At 35.9% G+C, this 27,165-nt stretch overlaps 2 protein-coding genes across 5 annotated transcripts in view; one reads left to right on the forward strand and one right to left on the reverse strand.

Moving 5' to 3' along the window:
- Window positions 1–24,178, forward strand: part of LOC109109639 (fibronectin type III domain-containing protein 4-like) — a 41,148-nt gene extending 16,970 nt beyond the window's left edge. For both annotated transcript variants that reach the window (XM_042777589.1, XM_042777588.1), the window contains exons 2-6: window positions 7,749–7,864; window positions 10,199–10,403; window positions 18,544–18,633; window positions 20,132–20,265; window positions 22,534–24,178. In XM_042777589.1, the coding sequence (XP_042633523.1) occupies window positions 7,781–7,864; window positions 10,199–10,403; window positions 18,544–18,633; window positions 20,132–20,265; window positions 22,534–22,575 (555 nt within the window). In that variant the 5' untranslated portion in view covers window positions 7,749–7,780 and the 3' untranslated portion in view covers window positions 22,576–24,178. The remainder of the gene's footprint in view (window positions 1–7,748; window positions 7,865–10,198; window positions 10,404–18,543; window positions 18,634–20,131; window positions 20,266–22,533) is intronic.
- Window positions 24,179–24,290: 112 nt separating this feature from the next.
- LOC109066013 (low density lipoprotein receptor adapter protein 1-like) overlaps window positions 24,291–27,165 on the reverse strand; it is a 32,621-nt gene continuing 29,746 nt past the window's right edge. For all 3 annotated transcript variants that reach the window (XM_042777592.1, XM_042777594.1, XM_042777591.1), the window contains one exon: window positions 24,291–26,639. In XM_042777592.1, coding sequence (XP_042633526.1) covers window positions 26,593–26,639 — 47 coding nt within the window. In that variant the 3' untranslated portion in view covers window positions 24,291–26,592. The remainder of the gene's footprint in view (window positions 26,640–27,165) is intronic.

Genomic DNA, 27,165 nt, shown 5'->3' on the forward strand with positions numbered 1-27,165 from the left:
GCATGCATGGCACAAAAGACACAATTGATTAAATTTAAACAGAGGGATCTGTGAGAAATTATGATCATGCAGTTTGAAACCTGTCCTAGTTTATCATTCAGAGCAGCTTCTTTGCAGAGATTTAGTACTGGAGTATAATTTAAATTCTATTTGGTTTCTTTTCCTTGAAAACTGACACCTGAAATGAGCTAGTTAGTGTCATGCAGAGCACAGCACTGCTCAAAATACTACAGTAAAATCACCCTTGATTAAAGGAATAGTTCACCCAAAAATGAAAATCAGCTGAAAATTGACCCATCCACAGGCCATCCAAGATGTAGATGAGTTTCATCATTGGAACCGATTTGGAGAAATTTAGCATTACATCACTTCCTACCAGTGGATCCTCTGCAGTGAATGAGAATGAGAATTTAAGCAGCCCAATAAAAACATCACAATAATACACCAGTCTTTCACTTAACATTTTGTGAAGTGAAAAGCTATGTGTTTCTAATATAAAAAAACTCTCAAGACAATTTTAAAGGAATAGTTCACCCAAAAATGAAAATTACCTCCTAATTTTATTAACCCCTGGAGCCGTGTGGAGCACTTTTTTTTTAGGATGTATAGACAGTTTATTGGACTTCTTACTACTGAATATCACCAATTCACTGCCTTTATAAAGCTTGTAAGAGCCAGGACATTTTTAAATTTAACTCCGATTATATTTGTCTGAAAGAAGAAAGTCATGTATACCTAGGATTGCTTGAGTGTGAGTAATTTTCATTTTTGGATGAACAATCCCTTTAATAATAAAAAAAAATGAATAAAATAAAAACCCTTGAGTCCTCTATTTATAATATTACTTTCTCCAGTGAAAATCGTGTCTTATCTGAATCTGGGGAGAAATATGGTGGATTTTGATGTGAAAGGACAACAATGGGCTTTTTCACTGAAGGAAGCATTATTATGCATTATGGACAGTTTTTTGGGGCCAGAAGAGACAGTTAAATGTTCAAATGCTTTAATGTTGGATTTGTTTCTTACAAACATCCAGCTTTAAACTTCACAAGGTATTAATTAATGGACTGGAGTCATGTGGATTACTTGTGAATTATTGCTTTTATCAGATATTTGTACTCTAATTCTGATGGCACCCTTTCACTGCAGATGATCCATTGGTGAGGAACTGATGTAATGCTAAATTTCTCCATATCTGTTCCAATGCCCTCACATTAGATCAAGACCAAGTTTGATGTTAGTGAAAAAAAACAAACAAACAAACAAACAAACAAAAAAACACAGACCTGAACCCCACTTAACAAACTTAACTGTGAGCCATTAGTACCAGACCTGATGCACTTATGTCCAGATGGAAAGCCTTCCCAGCACAGTAGAAGCTGTTATCGCTAAAATGTTGAACTTAAATGTACAGCAAGCACATATGGGTGACATATGTTCAAATACTTTTGGCCATGTATTTTATATCTGGAGGATTTGTGCTGAAATCGACTGCCTGTTAAAAATGGTCAGACTTCAAATACCTTATCTAGCCCTTAGTGAGGTGACCAGAGAATTGCATCACCGAGCCAGACCTGGTGGACTGTGGTCACCAATTACATTGACCTTAAAGTGCCACACTGCCCAGTTCCACCTCTTGTAGACCCAGGGAGGGGAAGTGTTCACGGATCACTGCTAGACTCTACAAACCAATCAAATGAATTTACATAGCTAGGAACGTCACTGACAGCAGGAAATGATGTCGCACTTGTGCACAGGTGATATGGTGGAGCAGAAATGCATGACTGTCATCTCATTAGTATTCTTAGGTATTTGTCTGTAGAGTAAAAAAAGTGTAGCACATGTACATTTTCATATGTTTGGACAGACACTGAACATATTTACAAATCCTTTAAGGTTTATAGAATATATTATTAAATGAATCAGTTGATTTTATTGTATCTATAATAAATTAGATTATTTAAATATTTGAATTTTTTAATAGCACATAGTCAAAAACAATACATGAGCATGTTAATGATACACAGTGAAACCACTTATATTTCATATGCATACTATTAAGATGACTCTGTATATGCTGTGTGTAGGGAGATTATTTATGACATCTAGCTTGAAACAAAGAAAAGCAAAAATGCCTTTTCCAAAGCCTTTCAACATTTCCACACAATAAAATAAGGATTCAGTCACCACATGTTCAGTTTTATTTGTGTGCGCGACTCTTCTATTATGTGTCTTTAAAAGTGCTTTACTTTGCCTTGAAATATAAGGATATAAATAATGTAATTATAGAGAAACATCAAGTGTATGATACTAATTTCAGATCTAATAGAAAACAAAAATAATACTATACAAGGACAAGAAAATTTTTAATTACAAATGATTCACTCTCAGACAAAAAGTGCAAAAAGTATACCCTGTGCATTAGTGATGGGGAAAGTTTAGTGATTCCTTAATTAATTGAAGTCAATTTGTTACTTCAGCAGGTGGGAAAAAGTGACCATCTTTATGAGTGAGTACATAATTATTTCAACAGGACTGATTTATTCAGAATCTGAGTGAGTCATTCGATCATTCACTCAACCGATTTGTTAAAAACTGCTGAACCATTGAAGGAATAGTACACCTACAAATGAAAAATTCCTGAAAGATTCCAGGTTTTTCTCTGTCTAATGCAAGTGAATGTTGCTCACCATAGACTATTTTTGACAATTGTTAATAATAATTGTTACGCTCAACCTATACTCGTCAGTTTCTTTGAAGCTGCTTAAAATAGGATTTTGGACCTACAGTGGTCTACGGTGAGCTCCATTCTCTTGCATTAGATGGGGGAAAATCCTGAATTTTTCCTCCAAATTCTTAATTTCTCTTCAGCTGAAGAAAGAAAGACCTATTCCAGAGTTCTCCATCTTGTCCTTAGTAAACCCATTTACTGTTCAAGGGCAGTATGGGGTATTGTTGTATTACGTTGACATCTTGCTCCGCCGGGAAAGTGCAGTGTTCCCCTGAGGCTGAGATGTGCTCCCTCTGTGGCTTTGTGTTGATAGAACGCCCTGCAGCTCCATCAGCAAGTGCATTGTCTGCCCTGAGTGGATCAGACAGCACATTTCACGAAATCTATCATGAAGCACTAACCCCTTACCAGAATCCATTGCATGCCTGCAGGTCATTAGAGCATGAGCTAGTGGTGGACAGAGATGATTTGAGAGAGATGCCACATTTAGGCTGTGAAGAGAAACAACCTGGTGTTGTGTTCTTTTTATTGCATTCACCCACCAGCACATTTATGAATATGGACATTTGCAATTTAAACTGAGTTTGGGTTTGCTTTTTTTACTTATGGTTTTTTGAAATAAGGAGGGAAGAACAATTCAGATTTTTTATTTATTTTTTGTTTGTGTTAAGAGCAATTCAGATTTTTTATTTATTTTTTGTTTTTTATGTTACACCACGTGTTTATTCTGCTTTCATACTTGTGGATTGTAGTTGAACTTGCGTGGTTAAGGTCTCTTTGAAGGAGATTTTGGAGCGCCTGTGTCTGCTCTGATATCATGGGGAACAGTTGAAGTGCTGCTATGTGCCCGTTTCCTGTGAATTACTCTGACAGGATGTCTGTATCTCATGTGGCCTCTTGCTTTTTAACTGTATGCTCAGTGTTTTACCCATGGGTGACCTACGCTCCTCTTTTTGTTATGTAACAGATTTGAGTGCATCTAACTTGTGGTTGAGTGGTTGAGACATGACAGAGATAACGATACACAGTCTGATTTTACATCAAATTTATACTTGCTTTTTGTGGGTTTAAGTTTTATCAGAGCTTTAAGCAAATCACTTCTTGTCAGGTACTAATGGAAGTGTGCAAAGCTTGCATCAGTACATTCATCAGTATTTGCAGTGCACATCTGTGAGATACTCCAACATCTGACATGGTGCAGTTTAGTAACTGGATTTCTTTAAGGATACAGACAACAGAAGTAGTTGCTAAAGACTGATTCTTTCCTTATTGTACTATATTTGCTGAAACACATAAAAGGGAGAGTTGACTAAAAAATTTATATTCTTGTTATTCTCTAACCTTCATTCTTACAACAAAAGTGGAAGCTGATTTATTTAAGATAAAGATAAATATATTTATGCAGCTAAGCTTAGTATGAATCACCTTGAATGCACTGGAAAATAATATTAGATTGAAACAAGATGGGGTGGTTGAATTATGTCTTTTTTATACATTCATTCAGACAGTAAGAAAATGCAATGCAAATGCTGACAGTACCACCACAACTCACATCTACCTTTATCTAAACAATTATTTTCCACATCACTAAAGAGCTTATGCCTGGCCATGTATCACAATTTATTTGAAACTACCTTCAGACATGTGTAACCTCTATTACTTCAAGGACAGTGAGCTCTTGCAGGGGAAGAGCGATGTTAATGTCATGGCTAAAATGACAAAAACCTGATGAATTGTTTCATAAGAACCTTCTATTCCTGGTCATTGAAGAATGTTAATTATTTTAAGTTAATGGACTGAACAAAAATTGGCAATTCATATTGTGTGGCATTCATTAGTACTTTCTGGACATTGGCATCATACTAGCAGAATGGATTCTTAGTCACTGGGATTTTGATGTGTTTTGACATGGAAACATTTTGTTTCAGAGTACAAATATTTGCTGCTTTCTGTGACAAATGATCAGTTGTTTTGGTGAGACATAATTTAAAAGACTCTGATGTGCAAATACAATTGTTAATGTGGCAGACAACCCCAGCAGATGTTCTCCCATCATCAGTTTATGAAAATAGTAAATTTTTCACTTCAGTGAGCATCTGCTGGACAGATGGAATAAAACTGACCTGGCATTTAGTGTGTAAAAACAACACATTATAACAGTGATGTGTTTTCTTCTTACACTAATAGACATAACCATCAGTATTTAGTCTTTTTTATCATCTGACAATTGTGTCTGAAAGTATCTTTAAACAATAGTTCTTGATTTTTCAGCGATTAATTACACCAACAAATGGTTTGCAACAAGTGACCATCTTTATAAGTGAGTACTAATTAATTAATAAAAAAATCAAAAGCAGTTTATTCAGGAAATTTGACTATGTCATTGAATCATTTACTCAAACGATTTGTTCAATACAGCGGATTGATTCAGGGTCAAAACACTGCAACTGTGTGTCGCTTGGAGATGCATGACAGCTCTAGGTTTGTTTGGCAAACTGGGAAAATTGTGTCTAAAATATAAGTTACTTTATATTAACTTAATGGTAATTCTCACAATCATTCTGTTTTTCCTTGTGTCTACAGCCAAATTATACTTCCCTTGTCCATGTTCTGCTCCGGTTCGCAGCCTTTTGCACATGTAATATTGTGGAAATATCTTATATAACATATATATCTTTGGCCAGTGTCGATGTAGAGCTCCCAGAATTACACAAAAACAACAGTGTAGCTACATATCTGGGAACTCATTAAAATGGAAGGTTTGGTGCATGTGACCCCATAGACTCTTTGATGTCGCAAGATGTGGCCCTCTCCTTCCTCAAAATCATTATCTTTGGTGCAGAGCTGGAGTCAGACCTCTCTCCATCCAATTTACACAGCTATTGCTGAGGGAAAGGAAGACCAGCATAATCAGCCGTGACCCCTATTGTGTATGATCATAGCTGCATGGAGATGAGTGCTGGTATACTAGTGACCTCCTAGGGCGTCAACACAGTGTATTGATTATCAGTCTGATACTGAGTATGGTTTTTCAGCGTTGTGATGCATTATGGGTTTTGTTGCTGATGATTTGCTCTGGATAATAGCAGACAAATGCAGATCCAAGCTGCTCTGCTTGCCTTATTCTATACACCAGTGCTGAGCAGTGTCTTCTTTAACTGGATATGTTGAGGCTACAAATAAGAAAGTCCATGACAGGTGTCGATTTAAAAGTAGGGCTTTTGCCAGGCAGTGCCTTCCCACATGCTTATACACACACACATTACAAAGACAAGATTTGTCAAGCATGGTGAAGACAAAGGGAGTATAGAAAATATGTTGTCAGAAGATATTTTGTCAGTGGGCTTTCAAAATTTTCAAAAATTACTTTGCTTGAGAAAACATTAAAATCTACAGTTATTTTCATTTATTTATTTATTTATAAATTTATTTATTACCATTAAAGGTACAAACACCATGTTTATCCTAACAACAATTTGACATTTTAGATAACCTAATACTCATTTAATTATAATTTAACAATTTTACAAAAAAACACTAGCCTTGACTAGCCTTGATTAAATTACTAAAAACATACTCTATTGTACAACCTGTCTCTGTCAGTATGCTAATATATACACTTTAGGTATTGTACTAATACGTACTCTTAAAGTGCTAACATGAACCTTTAAGGGGCTAATTTGTATAATTTAGGGGTAAACAAGGACCTTTTTTATGCTTATTTAACATTGATCAATAAAAATAAAAAATAGGTTTCAAGCATGTGTTACTGTTACCCAATCTGGCATGATAATTTATGGGTTTCAAGCATGTGTTACTGTTACCCAATCTGGCATATTTTTTAAAATAAAATTATTTGTTTTTCTGCCCACTAATGTTGTGGTCTTTTGGTAAAGATGCGTCATACAGATCTGGATCAGAATCGTTGTGCAACAAGCCACAATTTATTTCAAAACAGCTGTTATGTAACTTAGCTAAGAGTCTGAATGTGTTATTGTCGATGTTATTGCATTAGTTAGGGTACAGGAACAAGAAAAAAACACCCCTTCCCCTTTTTGCAATCGCCCACGCAAACACATAAAGTCCATTAGAGCACTGCTCAGAGGAGATGCTAGAAAATGCTTTCATAGTTCAGTCTAGTTCACCGCCTTTCTATTTTCTCCAGAGTGACAGAGGCATATGTTGGAGTATTGGATCTGCCACTGTTCTCCTCTGCTTTTTGTGAGACTAATTAGCTTGTCTTTTGCTTCCTAAATCACGATCGAGCACCCTACAGTTGAGCTGAATAAAAAATAAAAAAAGGACCAACATAAAAGTGTCATATAGGACACACTGTGCTGAATTCAGTCAATATCATGAGGAGGAGATCACTTCTGCTCTACAGTATATATTTAAATTCCATTTCTTTGTGTTTTTTATGAAATCTGCTTGATTCTTTGATTAAATCCCTTTTGATTTCTGCCACTGTCAGTCCGATTTTGGTTCATTTGCTTTGCAGCCACCTCATTTAATTATGAAAGAAGTGGTGAACTGGTAATATAGCAAACAGCATAATGCACCCAAACAATTTTTAAGATTTCAGTTTGCTTTTAGAGAGAGCTGTATTCCCCCAGAGAGCTTACCAGCTAGAAAAGATCAAGCCACAGAGTAAATGTTTTACATCCAAAATCTGATTGGTCAGATTGAAAAGCTTTCTTGACAAGCATCTCAGACAGTCTATAAAAGGAAAGCAAATAGAACAGAGCATTGCAACATATTTCAAACCTGTGGATTTATTGTGCATTTTCATGGGAAGGTAATAGCTTTTCCATGACTTATTGCTCTGAAAATAGAGTGGAAATGTTATAATGATATATCCATTCAAGTATGGCAGTAAATGATTTATATCACTATTGCCCTATAATTAATAATTAATAAGTGGGTAATGAGGCCTGACAAGTTATGAATTATATAAATTATAAGGGTTCAAATATTTAAAGTTAATAGAATTATAATTTTTTTTTATTTTTTTTTCTAGACCGTCCACCTGCTCCAGTTAATGTTTCAGTTATGCACCTGAGAGCTGATTCAGCAACCGTGTCCTGGGAGGTGCCTGAGGGTGACATCATCATCGGTTTTTCCATCTCTCAACAGGTAAATAATTTTACACAAAATATAATCTGTTAATTCTAATATTTCTAAGTATATGTGCACTGATAGCTTGTGTTCTTTTTAAAAAATAATAATAATTGTAATTATTTTTATTTTTAAAAACTTTTATTTTTCTTTTACAGTCATAAAGTGTGTTTTCAAAGTTAATACAATAACCTGTATTTTTAAAATTAGGGGCCCTATTTTAATGATCTAAGTGCATGGTCTAAAGCACATAGCGCAACTGACCTATCGGTAAGCCCCTCCCCTCAGACGCAGATGAGCCAATGGCAGTCGAGTATCAGTTGCACAGGGAGCGAAACCCGGACATCTTTAGGTTTCAGAGCCATAGAGAAACATTGGAAGATCCGAAGCTCGCATCGTTTTTATGGGGTTTATGCTTCAAAAATGGAAAAACTATGTGCCTGGGGTACTTGTACAGTGATTCCAGGTATCCTAAGAGGATGGGAAATGGAATTTATTTTATTCTATTTCCTAAACCCAAACAAAATGGAGCAAAATGTCCCAAAGCATTCACCCCCAATCCCAATGAAGACAAAAACGTTCATTTTATGGTTGTCATACTCTTAGTAAGTTAAAATTTTCATCTGCTCAAGCGGAACGTTAATGTCATCTTGTGCTTCAGCAAGATATCTCTTGCTAAAACTAGATAATGCTAAAGTTAGTGAGTCTTTGCTAATGTACAAACCTAAGTACTGGACTGTTCTCGCATCTTGTACATTTTAGGGAAAAAACACATAAACTTCACTGTCTCTTCATATTAAACTGGTTAAGTGTAAAATTATTTAATTGTACCCTGAGATACATGAACAGTGTTGATCCAGTTTGTTGTCATCTGCTATTTATTATCTAGGTGACTGAATGACTGATTTCACATTTGAGCAATTAAAATGTATGTGTCAATCATGTTATGCAATCGGTTGTCTGCATGTCTGTAATGGCTGTGCAGGCGACACTCACAGATTAATGCATTATTAATTTAGCCAAAGACTTCTTTCAGACTCCCCCACACCTAGAAGCTGCTTCAGAGCCCAAGGGCAGAGGAAAGTGCTTTGGATCTATTTGGAGACTTTAAAGACCAATCAAGGCAGAGCTAAATGCAACATTAAGTTATAGGGCAGAATTATAGCTAATATGAAAGGCTGTCGTGTTTGGCTCTCAGGGCTTCAAGAAGATCCTTTAGCGCCCCAGCATGTGATTTATACTTATGAGGTGACCTCATAGAAAGCTTACTGTTACTGTATTGCTGACCTTTAGACAGGGTGAGCCATTTGAAATGTCAGCAAATACCAGCCTAAAGCTGCAGGTGATGTTTCAGTGTTTGTGAAAGTTTTTGTTTGGAAGAACATCTAAATATATGTAGTTTAGACTTAGAATGGACTAGGACTACAAAACACCCCAGGAACAATGCAATCCCATCACAACCCACAGTATATAATGCCTCAGTATAGATGCACCCCTTAATCATTGGATTTAGGTGTTTCAATCAGACCCACTGACACAGGTGTATAAAATTTACAAACATTTGTTAAAAAAAATAGTAATTCTAAAGAGCCTTGTGAGTTCAAGAACAGATGAAGTGGTGTTAAGGGGATACTCCATCCCAAAATGAAAATTTTGTCTTTAATCACTTACCCCATGTCGTTCCAAACCCATAAAAGCTCAGTTTGTCCTAGGAACACAATTTAAGAGATTTCAGATGAAAAGCTGGAGGCTTGAGACTGTCCCATAGACTGCCAAATAAATATCAGTGTCAAGGTCCATAAAAGGTATGAAAATCGTCTTCAGAATACTCCATCTGCCATCAGACGTGCAATCTGGGTTATATGAAGCAACGGGAACACTTTTGTAAGTGAAAAAAACAAAAATAACAACTTTATTCAATAATTCCTTTGTCAACGGTCTGTTATTCATTTGGCAGTCTATGGGACTGCTTTTACGGGTTTGGAACGACATGTGGGTAAGTGATTAATGACAAAATTTTCATTTTCCTAACCCTAACCCTAACCCTAAGAGTATCCCTTTAAGCACCCTGCCACATGACTATGTAGCAGTGGAAAGCTGTTCTGTGGTGTGACAAATCATGCTATTCTGTCTGATAGTCTGATAGGCAGCCTTCCCAGAAGAGTGTAAGCTACAGTATAGCTGCAATGGGGAGACCAACCCTGTATATTAATGTCTATGTATTCAGAATCCAATGTCATTAAAGTCCCTGTTGGTGTAATGGTCAGGTGTCCCAATACTTTTGTCCATATAGTGTATGTGTATTTATATATACTACTGATCTATAGCAATCCAGTGGCTTAACTCTTTCAGAGAATGGATGGCAAAATGCAGAGGTTTATCAGGGAGGTGAACACCACAAGCAGATCATGTGTGCTGTGGGACCTGGAGGAGGAGACGAATTATATTATCCAGGTGCAGTCCATCGGCCTGTACGGAGAGAGTCAGGCCAGCAAACGTGTCCCCTTCAGAACCCTGAAGAAAACGGACCGCTTCCCCTCAAACAGTTCAAACCAAGGTAACAGACCACTCTTACTCTTATACAACAATGCTATGGCATTCTTCCCATTCTTGATGCAGGCCATCATAGCTTGACATTTTGTGTGTTAAAATGTCAAATGTCAAATGTTACACAGCGCAGTGACTGTTTACATTCTAAGCAGATACTGCCCTTGTGTTCAACAGTTCCCTTTCCTACAACCCAATTAATTACTGATGAACACTTCACGCATGGATGCAGGTAGACCTTGTTACTGCCTCTCATTTTCAGCTCAAATTTCTAATCAGCTCGCTGCCTCTCAGGGGGATATGCTGTATATTGGCGCTGTGTGGCACAAGCGGGTGGCCCTAATAGCAAGACCAATTGAGTGTATTATTAACATCCATTTCAATGTTTTGCTGATTCGAGATGTTTTTGAGAGATTTTCTCTTCGGTATGAAATCTAGCACAGCACTGAATACCAGATAAATCAAGTTGCTTTCAACATGAGAGTTGCTATTTTTGCCAGCCATGTTGAGAACACCAAAACATCCAGTCTTATGCACACCGACGCAGATGGAGTGCTCAAAATTAATCATCCAAGCATTCAAAGATGCACATAGTTCAGAAATTCACTCAATATGTCATTAATGCTCTCCTGCCTTGAACTGAAATAACATATTCAACACATTAAGAATGTATAATCAAATCTGATTCGAAGACATCACGTTTGACTCTTGCTGACAGGAAGTTGTGTAATTAAGGAAGTTCACTGAAAATAAAATATTCCATAGAGCTTCAGTTCAGTTAAACTACATTTAGAATACATTTATTCCTTTGTATATATGACCATAATGACCGGCTTGCTTGCTGTACATTATCCTGCTTGTTATTTGGCTAATTGCAATTTGAGTATATTATTTTGATCTGAAACCATTTATTATTTCACTTTAGATTAGCTACTGCTATAAAACAAATGACAAAATAGAAAACAAGACAAACACTGCCACAGTATTACAACATTGAACTTACATTTTTCTGCATTTACATTTTTTATATGAAATGAAATGTTTCCATCCATGCTTTTCCCTATACTGTTCAACTCCATTATTTGGTTACATTTTCCCCTTTTAAAAATAATGTATTTTGAAATAACTGGTCTTTCTGAGCATATTTGGTTATTCAGTTTACAGTGTCCAGTATTGAGGGTCATAGTTTATAAATCAGTCATAGAAAAACCCATTCTGACCACTAATCTGAATATGATTACCGATTATTTCAGATAAGAAGTTCAACATCATCTGAATAAATAAATACATATATTTTTGACACAAATGGCAACATGGGAACAAGTTTCTCCAAGAGAAAAAAATATAACAATGCATCATTCAAATATGGTAATTCTTAGACATTTGCATGATTGTGAACCAGTGATTTATTGCATGTTCAGAGGAGTTCCAATTAGTGTAGTCTCTCTCAATGCATCAATGCATCTGTCTGTGTTTCTATAATAATGTCTCATCATGATGCAAAAAAAGTTAAATTCCAACCCTCCCTCCTCCATCCTGCAGTGCATAAATTTGAAATTAGAAGTAATATACTTAGCAGGGAGTATTTGCCATCTGCTTACAAACAGGAAACATGATCTAATGCAGAGTTCTGTTCTTCAACTCTCAAAGTCAACTTGTCATAATCACCCCAGGAATCTGACCAGTATCCAAACAAATCCAAAAAGGAAAGAAGTCATCTTCATAAAGATAATAGAGAGAGATAGGAAAAGTGTGCCAAGTCATTGAGTAATGTGTCTTTTTTCGGGAACTCTATACAGTTTCACTCGCATCTCAGAGGTATTTTTGGCCAATGCTTCTCATGTGCTGTCAGAATGAGCTGAAGATGATTCCCAATGGACTCAATTACTGTGATACTTCAAAGAAATGTGTCTATAGAAGCTGAGACAAAGAGCAGGCCCTGCAGGTCTAACAAACAAACCTGTGCATCCTGATGAGGAACGATCCATCACATTTATGACTAGAAAGGCAGTAAACAACTTATAGCAAGCACAATGCTTTCTCTGTGCCGATCCATACAGATCAGCTTTGCCGGCACTCAAAAAGGGACATTATACCCTAGAATTAAAATTTTGTCATCATTTATGCAAAATAATGTCTTGAAAAATGTTTAAATGCATTTTGTCCATACAATGGAAGTCATTGGGGTGTAAAACATTGTCTTTCACTGCATGGGAAAAAAAATCTTCTTTTGTAATCCACAGAAAAAAAAATAGTTTTATACGCTTAAAGGGATATTTCACCCAAAATGAACATTCTATCAACAGTAACTCATCCTTAAGTTTTTCAAAAACCAATATGAGTTTTTTTTCTTCTGTTGAGCACAAAAGAAGATAGTTTGAAGAACTTTGGTAATAAAACTGTTGTTTCTATAGTTATGCTATGGAAGTCAACGGCAACATCAGCTCTTACAAACATTCTTCAAAATATCTTCTTATAACAAAATATCCTTTGTGTTCAACAGAAGAAAGAAACTCCTACAGGTTTGGCACAACTTGAGGGTGAGCCTCAACACAATCTGAACAATCTGAAGACTCTTTATCCACTAAAATTACTTTTTGTTCTAAGGAAAAGTTCCATGGATGTTAAAAGATCCTCATGGAACCATCAATGCCATTTAATAACTTTTTTTTAAGAGTGTAGGATTGGAACAACATGAGTCAGTAAAAGAAGGCAATTTGTGCAGCTGTACTGATTCTCTTTGTGCTACTCATGAGAATGTCACAATGATATATACATGTGCAACAGTGACTTTGAACTGATTTCAGGCTTGTGGAACTAATGAGCAGATGTCTTGCTTTTGGATCCTTGCACCAAAGATGAAGCGAGGAAGCATTATGTTGTCTGGCATGTAGCAACTCCTTTTTAAAGGGCTCTGAAGAGATCCCCTTTTGGGCTTTTGGAACACAACCAGTTAAATAAACAGCACTACATCCCACATGAGGCTCTTATCTCTGTTGAGAGAGGTGGCAAGGGCAAGGGATTCATTTTCCACACATGAGTGAAAAACCTCCACATTTATCTTTATAAATATTCATGGGGCTAATGAGAAGAGTCTATCCTGAGTCTTTAGCAGCAGAGAAAGTGAATGGGAGCGAGTGAGACCACTATTGGAAATTACAACAATGCATGTGATCCTTCCAGTAATTGGAGGGGCGGAATATACACCCTCTCTCCCCAACCCTCCATTTTCAATTTATGACAGCAGGTGTCTCAGTGGTAGTGCTGCTTTCATCCAGAAAGGAACAGCAATTAGTAAGAGTGGTGCTCTGGAGCAACTCCACACAGGTTCAAAGATATTTGGAGGAGGAAATGGGCCAGAATTCAATCCCTTTAACACCGGATTAATAATAAAGACAGATGGCTGGGTGGATCAGGCAGTGGTTGGATGGTGTTGGCGATTGGGATGCCGGGAAATTGACCATCCTTAGGGCTTAACAAAAGTAAAATTAATCATAAAAGCGGCTGGCTGTGTTCTGCATACTTTTTTCCTCTTCATTTTTATGCTGGATTTGTTTTGATTACAAAAGCGGAGGAGAGGATTTGTTTTTGTTTTTTTAGTTTTATTTTTTATGATTAGGTTGCAGAGGGATATTGTTTTTTATATTTTGTAATTTAATAAAAAAAAACAATCTTTCTTATATTCTAGATTCATTGCACACAAACTGAAATATTTCAAGAGTTTTTTTATTTAATTCTGATGGTTATGACTTACAGCTTAGGAAAATTAAAAATTCAGTATCTCAAAAAATTAGAATATTTTCTCAAAGATCAATCAAAAAAAAAAAAAGATGTTCAAAACAGAAATGTTCAGGATCTCCAAAGTAGGTTTAATTATGCACTCAATACTTGGTTGGGGCTCCTTTAGCACGAATTACTGCTTCAGTGTGGCGTGGCATGAAGATGATCAGACTGTAGCACTGCTGAGGTGTTATTGAAGCCCAGGTTGCTTTGATAGCAGCCTTCAGCTCCTTTGTATTGTTTTTCAGATGTTACTTATCTTCCTCTTCACAATACCCCATAGATTCTCTGTGAGGTTCAGGTCAGGTGAGTTGGCTGGCCAATCAAGCACCGTAATATCATGGTCAGCAAACCACTTGGAAGTGGTTTTGGTACTGTGGGTAGGTGCTAAAGTCCTGCTGCAAAATGAAATCAGCATCTCCATAAAGCTTGTCAGCAAATGGAAGCATGAAGTGCTCAAAAATCTCCTGGTAGATGGCTGCATTGACTTTGGACTTGATAAAACACAATGAACCAACACCAGCAGACATCACGGAACCCCAAATCATCACTGACTTCAGAAACTTTACACTGGACTTTGGATTCTGTGCCTCTCCAGTCTTCCTCCAGACTCCAGACCTTGATTTCAAAATGAAATGCAAAATTTACTTTCATCTGAAAAGAGGACTGTGGACCACTGAGCACTGAACAGTCCAGTTCTTTTTCTCCTACCCCAGGTGAGATCCTTTTTCATTTTTTTTCTGGTTCAGGAGTGGCTTGGTTCTAGGAATGTGACAGCTGTAGCCCATTTCCTGAAGACGTCTGAGCGTGGTGACTCTTGATGCGCTGACTCGGGCTTCAGTCCACTCCTTGTGAAGCTCTTCCAAGTTCTTGAATCGGCTTTTCCTTACAATCTTCCCAAGGCTGTGGTCATCCCTGTTGCTTGTGCACCTTTTCCTACCACACTTTTTCCTTCCAGTCAACTTTCTATGATTGAATTTTAGATACAGCACTCTGTGAACAGCCAGCCCTTTCAGCAATGACCTTCTGTGATTTACCCTCCTTGTGGAGGGTGTCGATGATCATCTTCTGGACAACTGTAAAGTCAGCAGTCTTTCCCATAATTGTGGTTTCATGTTTTAAACTAGCCCAGGAGATACCCAGTATTTATACTCAAAATTAATCAAACTAATCAAGCTCAAAATGCAATATTTTAATTTTTTGAGATACTGAATTTTTAATTTTCCTAAGCTGTAAGTCGTAACCATCAGAATTAAAACAAAAAAACTCTCGAAATATTTCAGTTTGTGTGCAATGAATCTAAAATATAAAAAAGTTTGCTTTTTTAAATTAAATTAAAAATAAATAAATAACTTTTCCATGATATTCTAATTTTTTTGAGATGCACCTGTACATGAGTTGAGCTTCATCTTCAACGTTCTGTTCAGATGAATTTAATGGCTTGTATCTTTATTTATGGATATGACATAAACATGCACCAACAAATGCTGGAACTATTAAGTTTCCAGTGAAATCCATCCCGACAGCTCTAAAGTATAAATAATTATTATTGGCTCACCACAGTGATTTTGGTTAAAGCAAATATAGTTTGGAAGATGCATGCATTTATAATCTACTTGCTCATTATTTACATTTTGGTAATTTCGAATAAAAAATATACACAGTGTAGCATTAAAATGTTAGACTTCTTTTAAAAATGTGCCATTTTTAAAGTCTATAAGAACTGCCCAAAGCAAGGCCAACGGCTTTGGAGGTCCCTGAAGGGTCTATTTATAACTAAAGAGGAGAACTTGACCAGTTTCGTGTCATATCCTTACTCAGCGTGGAGATTAAGAACTTTTTCAGTGTTGTGGCCAAGAGACTCTCTAACTTCCTGCTGGGCAATAGATACATTGACACATCAGTACAGAACGCAGCCATATTCGGGGTGCCTAGAACATAGAGGCGTAGTGGCTCAGCTCCTCAGGGAGGCAAGAGAGGGCAGAGGGGACCTGGCGGTAATTTGGTTGGATCTGACCAATCCATATGGCTCAATACCTCATAAACTGGTAGAGATGGCGCTGGAGAGATACCATGTACCCCATAAGGTGAAAGATCTAATCCTGGACTATTACAGCAAGTTTAGCTTAAGAGTCTCTGCTGGCCCGCTGTCTTTGGACTGGCACCGGTTAGAAGTGGGAATCATCATCGGGTGCACCAATTCAGTGACCCTCTTCATGCTTGTAATGAACATCCTGGTCAAGTCAGCAGAGTCATAGTGCAGAGGCCCTCTCAGTAAGTCTGGAATGGGGCAGCCACCTATTAGGGCCTTCATGGATGACCTCACAGTTACAACAACAACAGTGCTTGGATCCAGGTGGATTCTCCAGGGGTTAGAGAAGCTCATGTTGTGCGCGGATGAGTTTTAATCCCCCCAAATCCTGGTCTTTAGTGTTGAAGAAAGGGAAAGTGACTGATAAGTTCCATTTCAGGTTGGAAAAAGTTCTAATCCCATCTGTCACAGAAAAACCAGAGAGGAGTCTAGGAAACGTCTTCAGCTGCCCGCCTTAGTAACACAGACTCCATCAAGGCCACCACGGCTGATCTGGTGAGGTGGCTGAGAACTGTGGACATGTCTGGGATTCCTGGGAAATTTAAGGCCTGGGTCTACCAACATGGAACCCTCCCAAGAATCCTTTGGCCCCTGCTCATCTATGAAGTTCCTATTACTTGTAGAGAAAGGTTTTGAGTGTAAAGTGAGCAGCTATTTATGCAGATGGTTGGGCGTGCCACGCAGTTTGAGCAGCGCTGGGTTATATGGTAACAGCAGCATGCTCAGACTCCCATTTAGCTCCATCAGGGAGGAATTCATTGCATGGGCACGAGAACACCTGCAGTATTTGGGTTCGAAGTATGCTATAGCAGGCATCATTGTGAGTGCAAGGCAGCAGAAGTCCAGCAAGCAGAAGCTAGTTTAAGGCACAAGGCTCTCTTCAGGACTGTTGCACAGGGAATGGCTGGACTCGGAAGCTTAACACCAACCCGAATGGAACAGAAGGTGATTGGTTGATGACAATTGACCTGAAAATTCCAGCACACATCACCCAGACCAGGCTTAGACTGGACAGAGTCTCAGAGTCGACGAAACAGTTTATTTTACTGGAGCTAACTGTACCTTGGGAGGAGAGGATGGAAGAGGCACAAGAGAGAAAGAGGGGGAAGTATAAGGAACTGTTGGAGGCCTGCTGTGGGAATGGGTGGAAAACCAGGTGCATGCCAGTGCATCCCAGGTCATTCCCCCAGCAAAGCTTACAGAATGCTGGGAATCATGGAAGAGAGGAGCTATTAATAATAGCATGGAGGCTGCAGAGTGGGCATTAAGATGGCTATGGCTAAAAAGAACATTACCATCACTTGGACACAGGCTGAGGCTTGATCAACTTCTGTTGAATCGCAGGAAGAGGGTGTCTGTTGAAAGACCTGAAACACCCAATGATGCCAGGAATCAAAACTGATGATGTGTCCAAGTTGTGAATCAGAGGATGTATAAATAAAAAAGGTATCTAATTTAAATGAGTATTTTTTTTTAATGTTTAAAAACTTCAGCTATCTCAGTCTACAGTTAATTTCCCCGAAAAAGACAAGTTTCTGAAAAAACAAAAAAAACAAAACGTATTTTCTTTGTTCAAATGTTAAAGGATCTGGAATATTTTAAATAAATGAGTGTGTGTGTGTGGTAAGTAATTCATATATTGTTAAAGGATCTGTATACTATATATATATATACTGTATATATAAACAAAATATATATATATATATATATATATATATATATATATATATATATATATATATATATATATATATATATATATATATATATATACTGTATATATATATATATATATATATATATATATATATATATATATATATATACCGGGAGTATGTTATTTGTTTATTCTTATTATTGTTTTTCCAGTTGATTCTACATTTATTTATTTAAATGTATTTTTTTAAACTACTATTGAAAAGTTGGGGGTCAGTAAGACATACTTTTATTCAGCAAGGACGCATTCAATTTATCAAAAGTAACAGTAAAGACATTTACAATGATACAAAATATTTCTACTTCGAATAAATGCTCTTCTTTGGAACTTTTTAATCAAGGAATCCTGAAATGTATCATGTATCACACTTTCCACAAAATACTCCAAACATTTGAACGGTAGTGCATACAAAATTTATCAAAATTTCTGATTCATACCTCAAGAATCAAAATTATGCACTTTTATTTTTAGAGTTGGCTCAGTGATGACAATATCAGCTATAAATGATCGTTCAGTTCTCAGTACAATCACTCACAGATGAACCTCTTTCACCTCTAACAGATGACCCGACTGTCCAAGGCCTGGATAAAGCTCGACACCTGCAGACAGGAGAGATGATCATCATTGTGGTGGTGCTTCTTATGTGGGCAGGTGAGACACTGATATCAGCTCAAAGGAAATATGTCGACTATTAATCAAAGTCATGGAATTCTGTTCTGACTGTTTATGCCTGCTGTTTATGCTTGCAAACATTACCTCATGAATTATTAATCTCCGAGAGAGACAAAATGAAAATGAGTTTGAGAAAGAGAGAGGGATCATATTTTGTCTTGGATCTGCTATGGTTATTAATTTTTCACCTGAATAATTTCAACATCACTTGAATTAAGTGGTGCTTAAAATTCCTCTGTAGATGCCAGCTCTAAAAGCCTTGAAAGACCATAATATGCATTAAACTGATAAAATATGAATACTGGCTGAATATTGAGAAGGGCACGGGAAAGAGAAGCACTTCTCTGCTTACGTCAGGCACTGAGCCAGTCTGCCTAACTGTCACAAAATAATTCATGCACTCAATTGCAACTGCCACTCCAGCAAACAAGGAATGTCGTTGCACCGCTAGGCTTTGACTACTGAAAGTAATTCTGTCTGCTGACCGTGTCCAACATGAAGAGCAGGGGCAGCCCCACACCCTGATTTAAAAGTGACTCTGTCACCCTAGATCTACACACAGAAATGCTTAAAACTATTTCATAAATATCATATCAAGTCCACTTAAAATGTAGTTAGTATTTTTATGCCAAAACAGCTGTATTTTAGTTTTTCATGCTTTCTCCATACTTCCCCAGTGTGTCTATTTTTTACCATACAAAAGGTGTTACTGATTTTGCACCTTGCTGAGTCTATTTTGCACCTTGCAGTTAAAATTTTTGGGGTCACTAAGATTTTTAATGATTTTGAAAAAAAAAGTGTCTTCAAGGCTTCATTTATTTCATAAAACTGCATTAAAAACAGCAATACTGTGAATATTATAAAAAATTAAAATAACTGTTTTCTATTCAAATACATTTTAAAATGTGTAATTTATTCCTATGATGGTAAAGCGGTAAAGCCTTGAGTGTCACATGATCCTTCAGACATGTTTCTAATATGCTGATTTGGTGCTCAAGAAACACCGTTATCAACAGTTGTGCTTCTTAAAATGTTTGAGGAAACAGTGAGTGACACATTGTATTTCAGGATTCTTTGATGAATAGAAATTTCATAAGAACAGCATATATTAAATTATATATCATATATATTAATAAATGTATTTACTGTCACTTTTGAGTGACAATTAAATTCATAAATTTAATCATTGAATATTAGTATTAATTTCTTTCTTTAGAAAAATCATACTGACAGTAAACTTTTCATCTATACGAGACTCTCTATTAAACCACATGCTTTGTGCTGAACTACTTAAGAACGTGGGCTGACATACAGTAAGAGACAGGTCAAATGGAGGTAAACCAGGCACAGTTGTTTATTCAGTAATTGTCTTAGGGTTGGATGCTTCAGCGACTCTACCTATCAGTCTGTCTCTCCAGAGCTTTGTAGCATTACAGTACAATGACTCCATGTCACCATGTCTTCTCTGTTTCTGCAGCTGTAATTGCCTTGTTTTGCCGGCAGTATGACATAATAAAGGACAATGATTCCAGCAACAGCAAAGAGAAGGTAAAACCATCCTCAGAGAGAACCACACCAGAGCACCACAGCGGAGGATTGCTGCGGAGCAAGGTGGGACATCTGTAAACCTTTTCCTCAACATCAACATCAAAACTGTCTTTCCTAATAGCCAAAGTCCTTTTAAAGAAGATGAAAAAAATCACCCTTCTTCCAATGAAATTTCAAAGATAATGTGTCAACAAATGACAGACAGAATTGTAGTTTTTGAATTAACTTTTTAAAGTCTTAATCTAGTCATATTTGAACATAGCTTATAGGACAAAAAAAATACAAAAAATAAAAAGATTTTTCTTCATTGTGAAGTAAAGCACCATTTGAAAATGCAGTTTTAGTTGTAGATGAATGTGTTGTAACTTTCAACTAAAATATGTCGCCACATCAGATCACATATCACCAGTTTTGTAAATTTCAGTCCAACACATATGCATTTATGCATTTTATACAACTCACATTTAGTTGAAATTGAGAAATCTATTTCTCAGACACGATACTTTCCGTTAGCTCTTAATAAAAAGTGTAGCATAAGCATTTCAAGCTAAGAGGACAGGGAAAACTGACCAAATCACTTTTAACACCAGCAAAAAGAATAAGGCAGAAAGGAGAAAAGCATTTAGATAGCTATCCATCTCACTTTTCACAAAGACTGTCTTCCTAGGAACTGACAATTGATAAAACCTCTGATTGAAAAAACCTTTTTGTTATTTGTCGGATGAAACCTGCCAGCAATGAAGTATGAGGCCAAACACTATAATGGCCAGAACATCAGCCTGTCAACTCTAGGCCAGTCCTGCATTCCCTGACTCATGGGAAAGGCTTCAGGGTCTCTCTCTGTTGTATCACTTTTGCTGGACCATAAACTAAGCCTATGGAGCTTTATATTTGTGCAGACAATGCTACAATTCACTGTTTAGCATGTTTTTGGCTCTGATTAGTAATTCTGAGCAGTTTGGAAGAGAAAGTGTGTTAGGGTCCTAGAATCATTATTTTTGTTTATAAATAATATAGAATAGTCAGACTGGGCTTCGATACAGATTTTTCCATTCACAAGCTCTTGAACTGATTCGGTTCTGATTCATTTGATTCATCTCTCCCTGCTAATGCTGTAAATTAAACTGAGAATTATCCAGACTGATTCAAATTGGTATCTCTTTTTGGACTATTTACTAAAAGAACCAGCTCAAAAGAATCATTCATTTTGGGAATCAGACTAGACTGATTGTAGTTTTGTGTTTGTTATTGCGTGCAGCCTGCAAGGACAACTCCAAAGAAAGACATTTCTTGTCATTATTTTGCAGTCCAAGGTTTTTTTTTGTTTTAGTAAAATTTTAATGATGCTCTTACTTTCTGCAAGGGATATGTAAATTTATGAATAGAACTGTAAGTCATTACAATAATCATTTTAAAAGCTGACTAAAGGGCCCAGATTATGAAGAGTTATACAAATACTGTACATTTGCATGCAGCCAGACCGTTTTGGGGATTTTAAGAATCAATATTGGAATTGTTCAAATGAAGATCGCAATAAATCCAAAATATATATATATAATATAAATATTGGAATAATATATATTAATATATATATATATATATATATATATACCCAAACCTATAGAACAGCACCTAAAACATGACTAAACTAATACTAATTATAATAACAATGGCCATAATATCATAATATTTACTATACATCCTTGAAGATACAGACTGGAGAGAAAAGTGGAAAATATTAAGCATGCCACTTAATTTTAGAATCAGAGACTTTTCAGCATAATAAGTTCTGTGGATCAAACACGAGAGCTACTGACCTACTTCTAAAATAAACCATCTCAGGAATACCACCAAGTGCGTTTTATCCTTCCCATATTCCTGTAGCTCTTCATTTGGCATTTTCTCTGTGTTGGAAATTCAGAGCGATAACAGAGCGCTTCACATTTCACCCGTTCCACTATGTGCCACCATTAGTCCTTATAACACATCAAAAAAAGGCCTTTTAGAGGCATGATAAAATCAATATCAGACCCTTTGATGATGTCATCTCTTGCACCAAGAACCTAATGGCCTCAATTTCAACATACTGCACTGCTACAGAGCAAAATGATGTGCATTCATCTCTGTGTGCATTACATCTTAGTGCTTACAGCTACAGTATATATATAATAATCTCAAGCTGCAAATACATCCAGAGGCGTTCTATCCATCCAGGAAGCCATCGTGTCCCAGACCGCCACACAAACGATTGAAGACGTTAATGAAACAGGCCCTTTGGAGGAGAAACACTCTATTCATTTTTTCACTTTTTTTTCTTCTTGTCTGTTGCAGTTCCACCACTCTGTGTCATCTATCAACATCATTGAGGTGTGATGGGAGTATCGTGGATGTCAGTCACGCTCTCCGCCGCACCACCCGCAGAATCTGAATGACAGTATGTCGACCCTTTCATCAACAAACGGTCAAAAATTCATCAGCTACGCCGCAGTATTGGCCCACCCATATACACATATTAAAGCAATCTACTGGGACTGTAAATAACATATATTGTGTATATGACTGGATGTCTATATTTTATGATGGACAGAGAATTCCCAAAACTCTTACTGCAATATAACAAGACTAATTCTGGGATTTTTTCTCTTGTATAGGAAGGAAATTGTATTTTTGTAATGGCATTGGTGAAGTATGACAGGGTTTCTACTATTTAATTAGCTTGTGTTTTGTTTATGCATGCAACTTTCATCGTCTGATAGGATGTGTACAGAAGCAGGTCTTTAAATTAAAGCAATAGTTCACCCAAAAATTTATCCAAGGCCTTGTAAGATGCAGATGAGTTTGTTTCTACATCAGAACAAGTTTGAAAAAATTCAACATTACATCTCTTGCTCAACTATGGATCCTCTGCAGTGAATGGGTGCCATCAGAATGAGTCCAAACAGCTGATAAAAACATCACAATAATCTACAAGTAATTCAGACAACTCCAATCCATCAATTAATGTCTTGTCAAGTGTATTTGTATGAAACAAATCCATAATTAAGTCTTTTTTTAAAATAAGAGTTCTCTATCCATGATATTCCTTTTTCCAGTGAAAAGTTATCTCATTTAAATCAGGAGAGTAATTTGTACAGATCAAGCAACATTTACAGGCATAAATAGTCTAAAACAGATCTAAACAAAAGTATCAGTGGATGTTGATGTAAGAGGACAACAGGGGATGGGCTTCTTTCCTGGATAAAGCGTTATATGTATTATGGACTCATATTATGGCCTGAAGTGACAGTTTAAAATTAAAACATCTTGAATTTGTCTTACAAACATGCAGTTTTTCACTTCACAAGACATTAATTGATGGACTGGAGTGGTGTGGATTACTTGTGGATTATTGTTTGTGATGTTTTTATTAGCTGTTTGGACTCTCATTCTGACGGCACCCATTCACTGCACAGGATCCACTGGTGAGCAACTAATGTAATGCGACATCTCTCAAAAACTGTTCAGATAAAAACTCATCTTGGATGGAATGAAGCTCAGTACATTTTCAGCAAATATTCAATTTTTCGGGTGAACTTTTCCTTTAAGTCTGTGCTCTTATTCTCATTAGTTGGTAAATGTGGTGGAATCGTGTCTGTTCTTCTTATTAGAGAGTAATACTAGTGCTAATCTCTCTACTTGCAAATAGTTTCATCTCTTCACCTTCCTTAACAGTTTTTATGTATCCTAAATATGGCTATAGTAATGTTTATTTGCTTATTTACCCAGTTTTAATCTTAACACCTGCCAGAACGAATAATGTACCTAAATGCTAATCTCACTGTGTAAATAATGAATATTAAATTATTGGTTGTTTTAAGAATATAAAGATGCCATAAACCTAATGATGAAAAAAGCATGGTTCTTCTTTTAAATGAGTTGATTTTATCTTCTATTTCTCTGTATCAGTTTTAATAAAGATATGAATTACTTGATGCAAGTTAGTTTTTTCTTGCTTTCTTATTGGCATTATAGCATATTTGGTGTATCAAAGAAGTACTACAGTATACAGAAAGCCAAACCTAATGTTTGTTTCAACACAGACGTGTCAATGAAGTAGAAACTAATTTATTGGTGCATTCAACCACCAAACAAATTACATTAAGAATCATCAATGTTGACATAATATTAGAGAATTAATCAAATGAACAATATATTCAAAATAGAGACTCAAATCTACATCATCTTCAACTATAAAAATTAACTTCTAAAATCACAAGATAGGAGACTATTGTATTTTTGAACAAATATTTTATTATACATTATTAAATATCAACCAATGACTATGTATATATGCAGATGACCTCTTGAGCTCTATTATGGTATCATGATGGTTTAAATAATAACAGTTTGTATGTGTACAAAGCCAAACATAGATTGCATAGATTTTCATAAAGCACCAACTTCAATTTCTTACTATATATATATATATATATATATATATATATATATATATATATATATATATATATATATATATATATATATATATATATATATATATATATACATATAACAAATATATAAAGACATTATAAAAATCACACACAATATTCTATACTGATTGAACAATATTTAAGAAATCATTTCAGACATGATGTAAAAAAAAGTTTTTACTACTGTTGTTGCAAATGTTAAACACTGAAAGTGTTCCAAATCCCTCCACAGAAAACAATGATTTTTTTGTGAATTGCATAAACAGTCAAATCAGAACAAACATTAATAATTAACTCACAGACAGATTCAATATGATTAATCAAAATAATCAGAACACCACTAACTGAACTAAGACCTTTAGCTACAGTAGTCACTGCTATTACAGTACATATTCTATTAAATTAAATGAAACTTATTTCAGCAGGACAATGGTTAAAATGGTAAAAAAAATTTGATCTGTAATTCTGAGCAGAAATACTGCATTTTCAAAATGCTCAAAAGAGAAAAAAGCTGACAGAGCCACTGAGGCTCAAAGACTTAACGTTTAATGATTTCAGAGAATGATGAAGAGATTTCTGAGCGTGCATTTTAATATAATGTAAAAAGGGCAGAATGGTAGTAACGCTAGCTGCTAGAGACTGATTGGGACTCATGGGAATAAGATTATTTTTCATTTCTGAGAGCCACAGTGTAATATTCTTTAGCTCTTATAAAGCAAAGAAATGAGAGATATAGAAAAAAGTTATATAAATGTCTGTGCCTTTTCTATTCAACATCTATCTGACAGAATGTGTTAATTTTTTTAACCAAATCAGTAATGATTTTGACATCATTCGAAAGAGAGAAAAAAAAGTCAGTAAATGTATGAAGTTGCATATATTTAAAATGAATTAAGATTAAAAATAGGTTTCACTGATGACAAGCAACACTGTACTGTAAATATAAATATACTGTAATAATAATAATAATAATTCTAACATTTGAGGGTGGAAGCAAGTGTGAAAGGCTTTTACACAAGACTCTTTTTAATTCTAAAGAAGAAAGAAATTCAAATGTGTTTGAGGCCTTTGTATAATATTTAAAAATTCCATGATCACAGAAAAGTTTCTGCTATGATTGTGTAAGCAAATGTCACCCTGACCCACAATATATATCTGAAATTGAATTACAGTGCTTCAAAATATCAGTCCTGAACAATTCTACATACTTATATTTGTAAACGTTCACCTAGAGTGTAAAACTGCACATCTAAAGCTCCCTAACACATGCGGCTCTAGTACTGTACATTCTCTGATGTTTAATCACACTTGTCTGAGAGCTTTGCAGTGGGTTTGTTCAGCACAAAGGACTCAACTGAAACAACCCACACACACCATCTGACTTGAAGAACGCTGGGCTGAAGGACAGACGTCTGTTTTCTTTGTGGAATGTACATTTGGTCTCCCTTTCAAGTACATGTTTGCAGTTAATGTATATTTAATTAATATAACCCAAGTATCTACAATATAGCACCAATGTGTTGAAAAGATTTACACTTTTTACATGATATATGTACAGTAGTAAATCTGCTTACATAAACGCTTGAATACTACATAACAACATGCAGTTTCACACGTTGTATTATCAAGTACTTACCCTGAACTTACAGTATTATAATGTAAATACTTTGGGATTCAAGAGTTCTATAGTTGAATCATGCACGTCTATGCTGCTGTTTTGTGGCTTTGTTGTTGTTTTAAGTGGCAGTGGTTTGAATGAGTTCATCATTGAGGCATACTTTGCACATTGTGTGCAGGGGTGTGTTGTGTGTTGTGTGTTCAGGACACTTTCTGATAGGCTGGTGAGAGTGATGTGTGTGTGTGTGTGTTCAGTCTGAGTCCTCACTGCTGAAGGAAAGGAGATCTTCTTCCGCTGGACTCAAAGCTGCATCCTCAGACACGGTTCTGCTGCGGGATGTTGCCAGTCTGATGGAGGGAAGAAGAAGAGTAATCTTTACTATTTATTATTTTATTTTATAATGTTCCCTTGTTTTTAATTTTTTCTAACTGTTAAAACGTTTTAGTTTACAACTACATTTACACTGAAAGATGCACATGCAAAAAAACATAAGCAAAGACCTTTTATCAAGGTTCCCATAGTCATCAACAACCTGGAAATATCATGGAATTTAAAATGTAGTTTTTCAGACTTGGAAATTATTCTAATGTATTTTTATTTATTTTAGTAAATATACATTTTTGCATGCATAGCTCTACAGTCATGACCAAAGGTTTTGGTAGTGACATCAATTTTGTGTTTTGCAAAGTTTGTTGCTTCAGTATTTGTAGATTTTTTTCCACATTTCTATGGTATACTGAAAACAATGATAAGCATATCATAAGTTTTAAAGGCTTTTATTTGCAAAGAAATATAATGAGTCAATATTTACAGTGTTGACCCTTGTTCTTTATAACCTCTGCAATTCGCTGGATATTAGCTTCTGTTCCAAAT

The sequence above is a fragment of the Cyprinus carpio genome, chromosome A20, assembly GCF_018340385.1.
Source record: "Cyprinus carpio isolate SPL01 chromosome A20, ASM1834038v1, whole genome shotgun sequence".
In the NCBI taxonomy this organism is placed as follows: Eukaryota; Metazoa; Chordata; class Actinopteri; order Cypriniformes; family Cyprinidae; genus Cyprinus; species Cyprinus carpio.